At 34.2% G+C, this 16,878-nt stretch overlaps 1 protein-coding gene across 1 annotated transcript; it reads left to right on the top strand.

Annotated features, from left to right (window-relative positions):
- Window positions 1-14,176: 14,176 nt before the first annotated feature.
- Window positions 14,177-14,971, top strand: LOC132608904 (protein MAIN-LIKE 2-like). The gene is made up of 2 exons (XM_060322692.1): window positions 14,177-14,197; window positions 14,240-14,971. The coding sequence occupies exons 1-2, from the start codon at window positions 14,177-14,179 to the stop codon at window positions 14,969-14,971; spliced, it is 753 nt and encodes a 250-aa protein (XP_060178675.1).
- The last annotated feature ends 1,907 nt before the right edge of the window (window positions 14,972-16,878 follow it).

Below are 16,878 nucleotides of genomic sequence, written 5' to 3'. Positions count from 1 at the left end.
GTCACCAAACGTTCATAGTATTCCGGTTCTAGTGCTTGAATGAAGAAAGTAACCATTTCTGTCTCCTCCATGGGTGGGTGTACCCTAGATGCTTCTTTCCTCCACCGTATAGCATATTCTCGAAATGATTCGGTGAACTTCTTCTTCAACTTTGTAATTGAGATTCTGTCAGGAGCGATCTCAACATGAAACTTGTAGTGATCCACAAAAGCATTTGCCAAATCATCCCAAGTACGCCATTTGGTTGTATCTTGCTTAGAATACCACTCCAACGCTTTTCCACTCAAACTCTGATTGAATAGTTTGACTCTTATCCCTTCATTCTTCCCCACACCAATCAACTTTTCACAATAGACCTTCAAATGGAAGAAAGGGTTCCCCGACCCATCAAACTTCTCAAATTTTGGAATCTTGTAACCTGGTGGCAATTCTACCTCAGGAAATGCACATAATTCTTCATATCTCACGCTTTGGTTACTACCAAGTCCACGCAAACTTCTCATGGCATCTTCCAAACTTTTGAGCTTTCTATTTATCATTTCATCATTAACTGACCGTGCCTCATTTTCAACTTCGACATAATGATCAACATCTGTGCGACATTGTCCTTGAATCTGTGTCATGGGTGGAGCTGTGGTATAAGTATACACCGGCGGAACTTGATGTGTGTCATGTGCTGGCGGTATGAATTGAGCTTTTGAAGAGGTGGTTGTAAATAAAAAGGGAGCATTTTGAGTGAGGTGTTCGGAACGAACTGGCTGAGAAGTGGTGAAATAATTTGCTTGGTTAAATTCGTCCAAATTTGGGAATGGATGTGGCACAGGCAAAGTTTGACGAACTCCCTGGGACGGAGTCATATGTGGCGGTGTTTGAGAAAATGACCGGTTATGAAGTACCATATGACTTAGTTCGGCAACTCGTCGCTCCAGACGAGCAATGGTCTCCAAATGTGTTTCTGGTTCATTAGAGGATGTGGGATCACTCGTGATTGGTAAACTAAGAGATGGCTCAGATGAAGTGGTTGCATTGATCAAACTTTGCTCCATTTTAGAACGAGTCCTTTTAGTTAACCAGGTGATTAGTGATGAGTCAGAATCTGATTTCTTGGCTTTAGACCGTGTGAAATATGGATGCTCCGCCAGTTCCCTTTTAGCACAAGTCAACCTTTTTTGTTTTGAAAATAAGTTTAAAAAGAAAAAAGATAAAAACAAGAAAAAGAAAAGGAAAATGAGTCAGTATACGGTAAGGATAATATTATTGCATATAAACACATTATTGCACATAATACATCGCGTTTTATAATGCAAGGGACCTCTTTATGCCAGAGGTAGGCCTAACGAACATTGAAGGACAAACATGTCTTTTATGTATCATTCCATAACTCTTCTTACAACTAATTTACAAGAAAATAAAATTTATTACATGCCAGTTTAATAATACAATTTAAAGTTGATCTAGGATATCTAACGCTTTATCTCCACTAATTTCTTTTAATTGTCTTCAACCTCCGACATTAATTTTAGATGCTCCACGTCAACCTGCAACAAAAGGTCAGTTTTTCTTGAAATACTTATCTATAGAGTACTAGGTCTACATATTCCACATATTTATCCTTCAAATAATGCACATAGATAGTGAGTAGTGTCACTTAGAGTCATGGACTCTTTTGGACATTTGGTAAGGTTGACTAATGAACTTAATACACCAAGGGTATTAAGCCTCCTAGGTTTAAAATGATGCATGTTCTTACAAGGTTTTGGCTTCGCTCTACCCTAAGTAGACTAAGAATGGGTTTGCTAGACACAAGGTTCCCGAGCGGACTGCTCGAGTGAGAAGGCTACGCGGTCCCCGTTATTCGGGCACCCCCGCGCATGCGCCAACTCCCTTAAAATTTGGATTCTATGAAGAAATTTGCGGGTGCGCTAAGCACACCTCGCGTGTACGTGTGATAGTGTGAATTTTCCAAAAGTGGAGGAAATATGAACGGAATGCCAGTTTAAGGAAAGCAGTAATAACATATTACACAGAAAATACATATAAGGAATAAAAATACTTAAAAGCATATAAAGCAACAATATAGACAAAATAAAGCAAAATAAACAAAGCATCCAACAAATGATTTATTAACCTAAGTTGTTATGGTTAAGAGCCTAAAATCCCCAGCGGAGTCGCCAAGCTGTCACACCCCATTTTAACCGGGTTAGATTTAAGAGTATGACATATTGGGGATTCCTAAATTGTTTGTTTTAAGGAGTCGCCACCTAATTAGTTTAACGGTGAATTAGGACACCTAGAGTTGAGCTAAGGCAGAGTTAAAACTAAACCTTAATTAATAGTCTGCTTAACCAGTGTGATTCTAGGTAAGGGCTCTATATTATCCTAAAGGGAAGGGATTAGGCATCCTTTAGAATCCGTTAACTTACGGTTATCCGACCAAACTTAGGTTGATTAATTAAATTAAATGTAGGGTTAAAATTTTTAGAAATGACCTTAAAATATTGCTAAAGTTTTAAGAAGAAAATCATGTTAATTAAAGTAATATTTACAGGAAAGAGATAATAATTTGTATAAAGAAACTTTAAATGCCATTTTAGAATAAGACTTATAAAGGTTATTAAGACTTTACATAAGAGACTATTGAAAGCAAGACTAATATTTGTATAAAGGGGAATCTTAGGATGCTATTTTAAATAAAATTTATAATCGTTAATAACAGTTTCAAAGGAAGTGGTATGAAGATGAAATTTGCAAAATGGGATGATTCACATAAAAATAGAAGAAGATGTTTACTTACACGATAAATATTTGAACGAACTAAACAATGAGATATTAATTATAACTTAAATTTTAGAAATACGAATAAAACATGAAAGAGTTAATAGATTCTTTTATCCGTTTTTATTATCTTTATCTACTATGCTTAATTAAAAAAAATGCCTGATTGACTCAAAATTCGAAGAGTTGTTTAAAATATGTTTGAATTTACAATTGCGTCTTAGTGGTGTTTTTGAAATTAAGATAACGAGGGATAAAATATGATTCCTTTAACTAAAAAAAAATATTAATCTATACTATCAATTATTTTAGAAGTAAATATTATAAATTCTATAAATAACTGTAATGTAAAAGAAGAAAATAAAACTTATGGGATTAATTATTAGTCTTCTTTGAACTAACTACCCATTACTAAATCTATTAACTCATTAAGGTTTATATGAACTAAATAAAAAATAAACAAAATAGTTAGTATACAAATTAAATGCATAAAATAAATAAAGGAGAGATAATTAAAAATGGGCTCAGCCCATATTTCAAAAACGGGCTGCTGTTAAATGGATCTGGCCCATTTGGGCCACTGCTGCGAACACTGTTCCTGCTATGTGGGCTTCGGCCCAAATATTGTATCTGCTGTGAACGCAACTGGACAGAGATGACGGATGTCGTTGGGCTTTTGGCCCAACACCGAGTATGGAAGAAGAACGAGTCTCTCAGACTCGTATGCGATGTTCATGCATAAAATGAAAGGGAAGGAAGAATTAGTATATTGTCAATGAATAGGGTTAAACATATGAAGTGTAAATCTAAAAAAAACAGACCAATAGATTGTATATATTGTGTATATCCTATGTATATCACATAACAGTAGCATAATAGCAAAGAGGGAGAGGGAGAGTAGAAGGGTTCCACATCAATTCAATGTCAATATACCGGATATATACACATATATTGTCTTATAAGGGCAAGAGACTCCTCTACAATTCAAAAGTAACACTCAGTAAAATAGCTAGTCCCACACATATAAATCGCTGGTCATTTTTCAAAAACAGGATGGTCTTAAATTAACTATGAATGCAGCTCAATGAGAGTATCATGTTTAAACATTCTAGTGGTTTGTATTTAAATAAATCTATACACAGAACAATGATCAAAGAGAGACGGAATGGGGTCACGTTTCATGATGTACAGGGGGCTATTTGACACTCGAACCAATTTGTGCAAAATCCAAGCAAGTTAAGATTCAATAAATACTTTACTCTGGGTCTAAATGGGAGACAGAAGGAAACCCCATCACATATGTATTTAGGGAAGCAGTACTCAGGGAGATCTCATTCTGAGAACCCAGATCTATTTAGACGATGTACATCCAACCACATAGAGGAGCAAACAGGACAACATTTAACCCATTTTGGTCTAGACATTCAAAGTGTAACCATCTTCCTCTTTACAAAATCAAAACACATCATAAAAGGTACAGGATCAAAAGAGAATCAAAAGATGATTCCAACCGTGAATCACATGGTTACCATTACTCATGCTTTAACTCATTGAAAGATGGACCAGTTTCGGACCGAACTATGATTGCAGTGCCTATTCCAGAAGAGGTACATAGGTCATTTGCCTTCCCTTCTAATTTTATTTAATTATCCAACTTATCCTGTTAGCTAATCTCAGTCATTAGTATCATATTCATGCTAAATCAGCACTCACATTAGTTACTATGTCAGGAGTGATTTTAAATGTCTTAAAGGGCATCAAATCAGGCAAAGCCAACATATGATGTTCACTAAATTGTTGTTACTCGCACCAGTGACCCCAATATTACAACATTTTGAGAGAATATCAAGTGTTCCCTATATTTCATACTGGCTCTCTCCTTTTTAGAACAACAATGAGCATTTGACTTGGTTAAGATTTTCTTAACGTTAGGGATCTCATCTACAAATTGTTTTACGAGCAAGATTACTGATGTTCAAAATTACGGGCAGATTATGGTCTTAATCATATTACACTAATCATAGCTAGTGGGATACACTGGGTATAGCTAACCATTCACATACAGAGAAATGTATTATACTCGAATGAATCAGGAGCCATCCTAGCAGATGCGAGATAGTCTGAGCAAAATACACATGAACAACTTAAATTTCACGGACCAACGCTGATCAGTTAATAGTCAAACGAACCACTTTATGGACATGATAATGACTAGATAAACTCCCTCAACCCACGTTTAACAGTTGCTAACTAGATTTAAGACCATACTAACACATAGAACAAGTTGACAAACGAACAAATCTGACATGTATGATTCTTAAGTTAAATACATGATTAATTGATGCTGTGCCATATTAACAAAGACTAAACTCAAACAAAACTAAACAACCACCAACACAGATGTTAGCTAACACACAAACACAACTTAAACTAAAATACGCAAAATACTATAAATAAATAAAATGAAGAGGGTTCCTCGACCTTTTTCGGGAGCAGCGAAGTGAGGCGAAGGTCTCGATATCTACTCGAACACTTCAAATATACTGCGAAACACTACGAACCCCGAATTTATATACCACTGAGTCCAAACAGATATCAAGGGAAGAACAGAACAAAACGATGTGGATTTTGACTCGATACCAACAACACTGTTAAAAGAAATGATATTTTTTAAGAGGGAATTTCTGCTACTGAAGAACTTATTATTTTCAGGGGATTTTCGAATCCAAAGGTTTTGCTCCTTCGAAATTTTCTTTCCGATCTGTCAAGATATCGTTTTTCAAGGGATTTTCTTGATTTTCTGGTTTCAATTCTTGGGGGTTTCTTCAATCTAAAAAAAACAATCCGGTATGGGGAATTATTCGAATCCCCAAAATCCCCCCTTCTGACTTAAAAAAAACAAATATTTATAGGGCGAACTAGGGTTTGTTTGAGAGGAGCGGGGGGAGACAAAATTAAGTGGGGTGACAGTGAGCGTGGAGGGAACAGGATCGAGTGGGGTGTGATGGAGGTAGTGGAGGTGTCAGAGTAGTGGAGGCGTGTGATGTAACGTGGTAGGGAAAATCAGTGGGGGGTGTGTGCGGCGGCTAGGGTTTAGGGTAAAGGGGAGGAAGATGAGAGGATGGCGAAAAGGAGGTGGTGGAGAGGTGAGCGCGGCGGAGATGGAGGTGGAGAGGCGACGATGTGAAGAAGAAGGAGAAAGAGGCGGAAGATCCGAAGAAGAAATGAAGGGGAACCCTTTTTAGGGTTTCCCTTATTTCTTTTGAAAATGGATCGGACCCGGTCCATAAACGGACTGGGTTAATTTTAGACCGAGTATTAAGAGAATAGGCTAATAAATTAAAACACTAATTATTCTAAAAATTGAGATAAGAGATATGGGCTAGTCCAAAAATATTTAGGAGTTAATCGGACTTTGATTTGGGGTCCGGTAAGTCAAAATACGGACTAAGTGCAAAAAATAGTTTGGCTTCTAAATTTAAATAAAAGACATGTTTGAACAATTTGTGTTAAATATTGTTCAATATAAAATGTGCAATCATCAATCCTCGGATAAAAATTGGCGTTGTAATAGTCGTGCAATAATATTTAGAAAATTCGTACTGAAATAAATACTATTATTTAATTCTGCAAAGATAAATGCGATGTGTGTGCATAAGCTGGTAAAATGCCGAAATGATAAAAATTGTGAATTATAATAATAATAATAACAATAATAATAATAATAATAATAATTAGTAACTGTAATATAATAAGGAAACCCCGATTTTGATAAAAGGCTAATAATAATAGTAAAATATAATATATATATTTTTAATTTTCCCGAAAATGTTAGAAGCGAAAAATAGGTATTTTGGAAGAGAGGCGGGACAAAATTGGGTGTCAACAGCAGATATCCCTCTGGAGGCGATCATCCATAAGGTAAGCATTAACCCTGATTGCCAGCAGATCAAATAAAAAAGGTGCCTGATGTCGGAGGAACGCAGTCAATTCGATAAAGAAAAGGTAGCCCGGCTAATTGAGCGTTGAGTGATCAGGGAGGTAAAATATCCGGACTGGTTGGTCAATGTCGTGGTACTCCCTAACAAACCTGATGGCTTTCGAATGTATTTAGATTTGAAAGATTTAAATAAAGCATGCTTGAGGAACTCGTAGCCCATGCCCCGTCTAGATTAGATGATCGACTCGGTGGCTGGGCACGAATTACTCAGCTTTCTGGACGTGTTTTCAAGGTTCGCCTAAATTTAGTTGGACCCTACGGACCAGGAAAAGACTTCGTTCATCAGGGAGAACGAGACCTACGGCTATAGTGTCTTGTCTTTTAGCTTGAAAAACGCAGGGGTCACCTTTCATCTGCTGACCCATCAGATGTTCCAGCATCAAATGGGCCTGGGCATTGAAGTTTATTTGGATGACATAATTGTTAAATCCCTGGGAACAGAAGAGCATATAAGACATTTGCAGGAAGCATTCGATATTCTCTGTGCCCACAACCTGAAGTTGAATCCAGAAAAATGTGTTTTCGGGGTCGGCTCCGGAAAATTCTTAGGTTGCATAGTATCCAACAGGGGTATCGAGGTTAACCCGGATCACATTCAGGCCATCAAACAAAAACCGGACATCCTTGATAATACTAGAAAGGTGCAACAGCTAGTTGGGAGAGTGGCCTCGCTAGGCAGATTCATGTCTCGATTGTCCGAGGTTGCCAGAATAGCGTGCTAAAAAAAAAAGAACTGCGAGTGGACTTTAGAATGCCAACGGGCTTTGAGAGATTTGAAGAAATACTTGTCAAATCCGCCCCTGCTAGCAAGACCGAACGAATGAGAACCCATGCTAGTTTATTTGGCTTTTTCAGAAATCGCGGTAAGTGTTATGCTCGTTCGCGAAGAAAAAGGTACGCAATCCCCTATCTATTGAATCAGATTTTTGGGTTTTAAGAAAACTAACGGTATTTATCTCTTTCATGTACAATTAGGAGTGAATTTTCTATCCTTTTTTAACTTATAATTCGTTATTACTCTTTTATTGTGGTAGCCATAGTTTTCTTGCATTATGGAGAAAATGTCTTAACATTTATGATTTTAATAAGTGAATGAAGTCTATAAAAAAGTACAAAAAATAAATCTAAGTAAATCTCATAGTTTTTTCTTTGAATAAATAAATTTGAATTCGTGGATTTCTTTTTTAAAAATGGGCTTAAGGTATAAAGTTCATTAGCCTATTAGAGATAAATAAAATTTTGGTTAATAAGTATTTATAAAAAAAGCATCTATAAAAATTAATATATTGTATATATATAATTAAAAATTATGTATAAAATTTGTCGGTTCGGTTCGGTTTTTTCTTCGGTTTGCTTTTAGTAAAACCAAAACCAAACCTAATATTATCGATTTTAAAAGTTTAAAACCAAACCAAACTCAACCCAAGTAAATATCAATTTATTTAATCGGTTTGGTACGGTTTGGATCGATTTTTAACCAAACCCTGAACACCCCTAGTTCTAGGCATTCATTTAGGACGTAAGCCTCGAGAACTTTGCTAGATTTGAGCCAAAATTGCTTAACAAATTCTTTTTTAAATGTTAAATATCCAAAAGTTAATTCATAGTAAATTCTCAAACTAAAAATCTCAAAAAGTCAAAAGTTTTTTCTAATTGTTTATCCTAATTTCATAATCTTTTCTCTTTATTGTTTATGGAGTAACAGATACACTTCATACCTTTTGTATGCAAAGTGCAAACAACAAAGCAAAAGAGATTTGTCCTCTAATTCTTACTATGCTACCACGCTTGCATTTTCCTTCTTGGTGCTTTATTTCTTCGAGATTTTTTAACATTCTTTAATTTATCTTTCTTAAGATAGTTTTATTTTAGAATTTCTTTTGATATCACTCTGGTTTAGATAATGTTTTGAAGATCTATTCTGGCTTATATTATATAAGTATTACTTTGTTATCTAGTTTAGGTTTTAAAATAATAATTATATGTTATTGTCATTTTTATCCTTGACTTAGTTGGACAGAATATCATTTTTACAAATCTAATTATGTCCCATCATAGTCATGTTATTGGTATAATGGATCTTTATGTCATTCAACTTTTCCAAGAATTTTTTAATGGTATGAGCATATGTTAGCCTGTTTATAATAAATATATACATTTTCCTACTCCTTTTTTATTTTTATTTTATGATAATTAATATTTTTTATTTTATTAATTTATAATATACTAAAAATTAAATATTCATTGGACTTATGACTCGCCTTATGCCCATGCCTTTTAAAATACTGGTGGCAACATTAACTCATGAAAATATAATCCGTTTAACTCGTCCAAATTTGAACCAACTCATTTATTAATTCGTTTCATTTTGACCCGTCATTCAACCCAAACCATCCACTTACCATTCCAGAAATTGTGCAACCCCAAGAAGTGCATCTGCAGAAAAAGAAAAATACACAAATTTAGTAGTACATATTTTATTAGTACTAGAAAACTATCAACTTTTCATTGCGGTAAAGGGTAGATTGGTTTAAAATTGAGTACACTCCAAAATTACCTGCCAATTATGTTGGACCACTGTCCTATTGAGTGCTTCATTTTCGTACGATAATTTAGCAGCCATAATTGACACGTGTGGTCTATATCTTATGTCCCCAGTCTTTATTGTCTTGTCTAAGTTAACTTCCGTATCAAGGTTTCCGATCATCGACCTGAACTTTTCCGGCAACTTTTCCGGCTTTACTGCTTTTCCTACATTACCGTAAAATATTTTACAATATTTTACTTATTATATAAACAGTGACAGCATAAAAATCTTTACTTGAGTCAAGAGTCTTTCGGAAACAGCCTCCCTACCTTTCGAGGTAAAGGGTAAGGCTTGCATACACTTTACCCTCCCCAAATTTCACATTGTGAGATTTTACTTGGTATGTTGTTGTATATTTCATGTAAAGAGAAAATAATTATTTTTATACATCTTAGCCTCTCCAGACCCCATTTGTGAGACCACACTGGACATGTTGTTGTTGTTATAAAGAGAAAATAGTTAAGTAGAAATTTGATGGAGAAAACCCCTGAAAGTTAATATGTGCAAGACAGTTCATGACATGATTTTCATGAATCTTACAACTCTTTTATAGATAAATTTTGTTCCACAATTTTAAAATTCCTCGATTAGTCGTGGCTCGTGAGATTTGTTGGGTGGCCGTATAAAAATTTATATTGGTAGCTTAAAAGAATAAGAAACTATATATGAGGTATAGGAATATTTGACTTGCTTGGGAAAAATCATGTAGGCTTATCTAAAGAATGATAATATTATATCATGTTAAGATTTTGAGGCCATTTTAGTATTACAATTTGGAAGATACCCTCAAAGCTTAAAACCAAGAACGTTTTCCCCCCCTTAAATTCTAAGATAAAAAGTTTCTACATCTTTATGATTAGTAGAGAGTAATCATCGGACACCCAATTGAGCCTGTACGGCGTTTTCTTTTTTCATGTAGGGTAATTATAACAGATATTTTTGAATTCACTACTTCACTACTACCCCTAATTCTGGCCTTCTAAAAAGAGTATATATCGGCTCTAACAATTTAATTGGCATCCTCTATCAAAATGATTAAAAAAAAATAAGTCTAATTTTCATGTATTCATAGCAAGCTAGAGAAGGCCTACATTAATTTCGACCGCTAAATCATGTCTTGTGTGTGCATGAACCATGCATTTGACTTCATTTTACTTTGAATGTTCAAAGCAATTATACAAATTCCCACAGAAAAATAAAAATTTGAAAAGATGGAGAAATCTTAGAAGTTCTTCCATCTTCTAATGAAAGAAAACAATATTTATCTAAGTAAATGTAATTGATTTGGCACGAAATTTAATTAGCTAAGAATCAAAAGAAGATTTTCCGAAAATTTGTAAGTTGGATGATCATTTTAAAAGTTTAGAGGATAATGTAGTATGGCAAATCTTCTTTTCAGCACCAAGAACTTGATTTTCCGACTAAAATGATTTTTTTTTAATGATTTTAAAGCGAAAAAAAAGAAGTAACATTACTTCATAATTAGCTTAATCTAAATGGGCCACCACTAAAAATGTGAATTTCCGAGGTATGTTCTCGTCAGAATGTTGTCAGCAAATATGAATTTTTTGACTGAAAATCTATCGACATACACATTTTGCGACAAGCAAATTTCTTCTGCGACGGAGGTCATCAGAAAATTTCACATTTTTTGAGTAGTGGCTATTTGAGAAATTATCTCCTTATAATAATTGAAAGAAAAAGAAAGAATGGAAATAACAAACCTTGTAATATGTTCAACAAAAGCTGAAGAAAACCACCATTGAATGAAGGATAATTCTGCAAGAGCTCAACTATATAACCTAAATTGGCCATGGGATTTTTAAACCAAAACAAGAATCTCTGCAAGACGACGGAGATAAATATTAACCATCGCCGGCAGAAACCTCTGATTGTCACTAGCTTCTTGTGCCTTTAACTCAAAGTAACCTTTACAAATATCTTCCTGGTTAGCCATTGTAACTTAGAAGAAACGAGCATGAATAGTTTTTAGATGATGATTTTTTTTTTATTTTTTTTTTGGTCTTGAAAGATACTATTATATTAAAGAGAAGTTTTTAGATGATGATGTTCACGGAAGGTCTATATTTATATAGTTATGCATGAAGATTTTAGTGAGCTGACATTTTCAATTAATAGAACACGGTTTTATATACCCTAATGGATTAATTAGTAAATTAATTGATGATTATATAAACATAAGATGGTCAGTTGTCAAAGTTTTAGTTAACGCAAATAAACTCCAAGAACACGGTGTATTACATTGTCTTTCGTCTTAAGATCCATTATAAAATTAACTGGTTGTCTGACTTCTAAAATATGCTTATTTGAAAAAAATATTTTTGGAAGAAACAATTTTAGAGAGTAGCAATTAATTTGTGTATGGATAATTAATTTAAAAAGCACATTTGTCAATATTAAAACATTAATTTGCGCTTGGTCAAGATTCGAAAAATGCTTCTGGAAAAAACTAGCTATTTTTTTCAACTTCTAAAAAACTGTATCTGTTTTACTACAAAACTGGTATTTACATTAAGTTCTCTAAAGATCTTCCAGTTCCTAGCCTGCCTGCCGCCAGGTAAAATATATCATTGCACCATGGACCGCAGCCCGGTTTCTTTCTTTTTATCTTGCACCAGTTCCTAGCCTGGCTGCCTCCAGGACTCCACCCAGTATTTGCATTCCCAGCCATTGATTGAGTTCTCTCCATATTGTTTTAAACCATTCACACTAAAAAATAGGTGTTGAGAATCTTCTATTTCTTCCTGATCACAAAGCAAACAATCAGCAGTAGTACATTCAATTCCCATACCAATCTTCCTGTCCTTTGTAAGCAACTTGCCCATTTTTCAAATAATTTATTTTACTTATTTGATAATTATTTATAATAAGTCATGACCTGATAGTGTGAAAAACTTTTATAATATTGTCAGTGTATTTTCTATTACATAAATATAGGCACAGCCCGATCTGATTGTTTGTTTTGATTACCATTAGAAGCGGATATATGAAGTGGAATCCAGAGCCAAAATGACATGTTTTTGGAGCTAATACTCCAAAATAGGATGCCTTTTTTTTTTTATACCAAAATGGGTATTTCGTTGGTTATCCAACGAAATACACGCAAGCAACACTGTTCCGGTCGGGTATTTGTTGCATTTCACTACACTTGTAGCGAAATGTAACAAATATATATATATTTTTTTTTGGCATTTCGTTGGTATATGAACGAAATAGGTTTTTTTTTTTTTTGTATTTCGTTAATTAAAAAACGAAATATGAAAATAATTTTTTTTTATTTCGTTCATATAAAAACGAAATAGGAATTTTTTTTTTTTGTATTTCGTTTATAAAAAAACGAAATATGAAAATATTTTTTTTATTTCGTTTATATAAAAACGAAATAGGAAAATATATATATATATATATATATTGCATTTCATTGGTATATGAACGAAATATGATAATTTCTTTTTTGTTTTTTTTGCATTTTGTTTATATTCCAACGAAATAGGAAATTATAATTTTTTTTTATTTCGTTTATAGAAAAACGAAATAGGATTTTTTTTTTTTTTTTGCATTTCGTTCATATTCCAACGAAATAAGAAAGTATATATATATATATTTTGCATTTCATTTATATTCCAACGAAATAGGATTTTTTTTAATTTTGTTCATACCCTTTTTCTGCTCTCCTTATCCTCTCCATTCTCCATTCGCCATTCTCCCTTCTCCATTCTCTGTTCTTCATCTACCTCCATTCTTCCTCTTCTTCCATTCTTCAATCTTTTCTTCTTTTTCTACTAATCCTATCACAAGGATTCCTCAACTTTTGCTCCATAATCTTCTTCATATTGAGGTAATTTATTAATTTTATAAATTTTTACATATATTTTTTGATTTAGTCATTATAAATTAGTTCACATTTATTTTTTTGATTTATTTATATCTTATACTTAGTGTAGTAGACTATAATTAAGAATACAAAAGTTACAAATTTAATTAATCAATAGTTGGTAATTTCAGTCGTTGCTTCAATTAAAAAAAACTTAAAAAAATGTTAGTAGAGTTTATTGGTCAACGAACTATAATTAAAATACTAAAAAGATCGTCGAAGCTATTGATTAAAAAGGTCTAAATTTATATTATAAAATGTTCTTTTAGTTAGTCATTTTCATAGAACAACAGTTAAAAAAAAGATGAAGAAATTGTGAGGAAAGTAAGATTGTTAAATATAACATAAAGATATTTGTATCATTTGTTGGGTCATTTTCTATGATCAAATTGTGACTAATCGTTGGAGATTATTTTCTGTTGATAAGCATGAAGAATTTTTATTTTTCAAATTAAAAGTATAAGATCAAGAAACTGTGAGGAAGTTGGACTTGTTTTTGAAGCTAATAGACAAAAATAGCATGTCCTTTTTTTTTTAATACCAAAATGGGTATTTCGTTGGATAACTAACGAAATACTGTTCCGATCCGGTAAAAAAAAAATTAACTGTCCTTGCATCCCCTCTCCAATCATATGGTTTGTTTTAAATAGAAAAGAAGTAGTTATATGTAAGATGAATACTATTATGGCAATTAATTATGAGCTTAACCAAAAGTTTAATTACATTTCGTTGACCACATAGGGAACTGCAATTATTTTTTGACAGTTGTACTCTTATTAATTTTTTTCCTTTTCTCACGTGATAATATATCTTATAGTTTGACCTTTGTTGACTTTCCTTTTGAATATATAGTAAACAATTGTGTAATGTGTTGTCAATTATTCTAACAGCAGTGGCTTGGTGTTGCAATGTTATAGATATGGATCGCCCCAAAGTCACTGTACATCCAGGTCTAGAAAACTATGATTTATTAATACTCTAGCAACAGCATCGATCCCAGGCTGTGTGGGATGGAAAATTGACTGGACAGAACACGTGTTTAACTATACGTCGTGCGAATCATGAATTCTGGAATCACGTGAGGCATTACCCTTTACATAATCGCATCCTTAATTACTTTGAGAGGTGTGGATTTGGGGGAGTTTTAGCAGTAGGTAATGTGCAGTATGATGAAGGAATCCTCACTGCACTTATTGAGAGATGGCGTCCAGAGACGTATACATTTCATATGCAGACTGGCGAATATGTCATCACACTGCAGAATGTCGAGGTGTTATATGGCATTCCCGTGGATGGCCACCCATTGGTGCAGAAAAATGTTAAAAATATAACTAAATCAACGTGGCGGGAATTAATGTACGACCTTACTGGTTGGTTGCCTGGAGAAGAAACAATTATAGGTAATAGCTTGTTGGTAATAACACAATTATCTAATCATTTGGAAACCTTGATTGCCAAGAATGATATTATTGATGAACACACTGATGAGGCTGAGGTACAAAAGAGGGTCAGGTTGTACTTGCTTTGGTGGATTGGTGGCACTATATTCCCTGATAATACTGGTTCAAAGCTTAGTTTACACTTTTTGCTTGACATAATAGACCTTGATGCAATCGGCGGGAAAGCTTGGGGAGCAACAACATTATCATACTTGTACAATTGTCTATGCGGTGCTTCGATGGCTAATAGCCGTTCCACAGGCTTTCTTCAATAAACCGTTGTAAGAATCAAAGACATTTGTCGTCATAGCCCCCACCTATAACCACCGTCCTTATACAATGTTCATTTTTCCTTCGAAAGCTCGCTTAACCACATATGCGCTGCAGGTGACAAAGTTTTGATTTGTTGCATCCTCATTTGGTATTTCTTCTTCTGGTGCTCTGTAGCAGCCAACTAAATTAGCTTCTCAAGATCAGAGTTAAGAAACTTTTTGTTAAAGTTACTTTTTAAATGTCGAACACAAAATCTATGATGTGTGGTGGGTGGCTGTAACCATTCATGTGTCATTACACATTTCAAGATCCCTTGGTGACGTTCAGAAATTAGTCCAATTCCTTTTCTATCACAAACAACATGTCTCCATAAAAAACTGAGAAACCAAGTCCATGACTCATAGCTCTCACGTGCAACTATGGCATATGCAAGTGGAAAAATATTTCCGTTTGCATCAATGCCAATAGCAATCAACAATTTCATCTCATACTTACCATAGACATGGGTGCCATCTATTGAGATGACCGTCCTGCAACTTTTGAATCCATCGATACTTGGTTTAAAGGCCCAGAAAAGATACTTGAAGATGTGTTCGCCTTGCATTGTAGTTGACTCGTGTGTCCACTCAACAATAGTGCCCGGATTGAAATGTTCTAGGGCAGCCATGTATTGAGGCAATGCCCTAAAAGAACCTTCGAAATCACCATACACCATCTCAAAAGCTTTCTTACGTCCTTTTTGCGCTTTTCTATAACTAGAAGTATAGTGATGGATGCCTTTTATAGTTTCCTGAACAAACTTAATACTGATTTGTGCATTGATCATAACATATGGTATCAATGAAGTAGCAATCATGTTGCTATTCAAATTGAAATGATCCTCTGTATAATCATTCGTGTCACAATTATGTGGCTCAATCATTTTTCCTGCTTTCCACATACCACTTCCGATCAACGAAAAACGGATCATCCAACTACAACCTTCCTCATGCCGCTTGCAAATAACCTTCCAAAATGTACCTTTGGCTTGATCTGTTTTAAATTCTTTTTTGTGGGTTATATTATAGAGTCTCACTGCACCTTTCATTTGCTTCTTGCTGTGAAATAACATACCTATTTGTATGTACAAGAAAAAATATCAACTCCTAATTACACCAATTAAAATCACAAAATTCAAAAATAATATATTATTAAAAAAATTAGTCGCACCAAACTAACCTGATTTGATAACTTTAAGATTACTGGAATTCCAAAGTGCAGCCCAAACAGACCCGTTATCTCTCATGTATGCAAAATCTTCCGGTTCTACTTCTTCTGTATTATCCAAATATGGGATCACATTTGAATGATAATTAACACCAAGATTACTGGGGGCCGCAACATCGTCATCAGAATCGTCACCGTCGGCAGACGATTGATCATCGTCCGTCCCTTCATGATCTAATGGACTATCGCTATCCGACTCATTTATTATATCATTAGCTAAATCGTTATTGCTCACAATTTGTGTGAGCTGAGTCAACGCGGGGTTATCTTCAAAATTGTTATGCCTATAAATAAGAAAAAATCATAGAATTTACAAGTCAAACACAATTCTACAATCCATGAATAAAGTGAATAAAATATGATTATATTTACCTATCACTGTCACCAGGATGTGAAGGGCGTCGTACATTACAATTCAAATTATGCAACTGCGTAGTAGCATTACTTGGTCCACCCGTCTCACGATTCTGTCCACTCCAATCAAAGTTATGATCGTGCGTTGAAGCCATACCATCATACTGTGTACCATAATTAGTTGTATCATTTGACTGACTACCAAATCCTACAATTGTTTGTTGTTGAACTACACCCCTTGAAAAACCAATATTCAAACTTGAGAGATAGGTAGTACCTCAAAAATCGA

This window comes from Lycium barbarum, chromosome 1, assembly GCF_019175385.1.
Source record: "Lycium barbarum isolate Lr01 chromosome 1, ASM1917538v2, whole genome shotgun sequence".
NCBI lineage: Eukaryota > Viridiplantae > Streptophyta > Magnoliopsida > Solanales > Solanaceae > Lycium > Lycium barbarum.
This window is presented reverse-complemented; position numbering and strand designations above follow the sequence as displayed.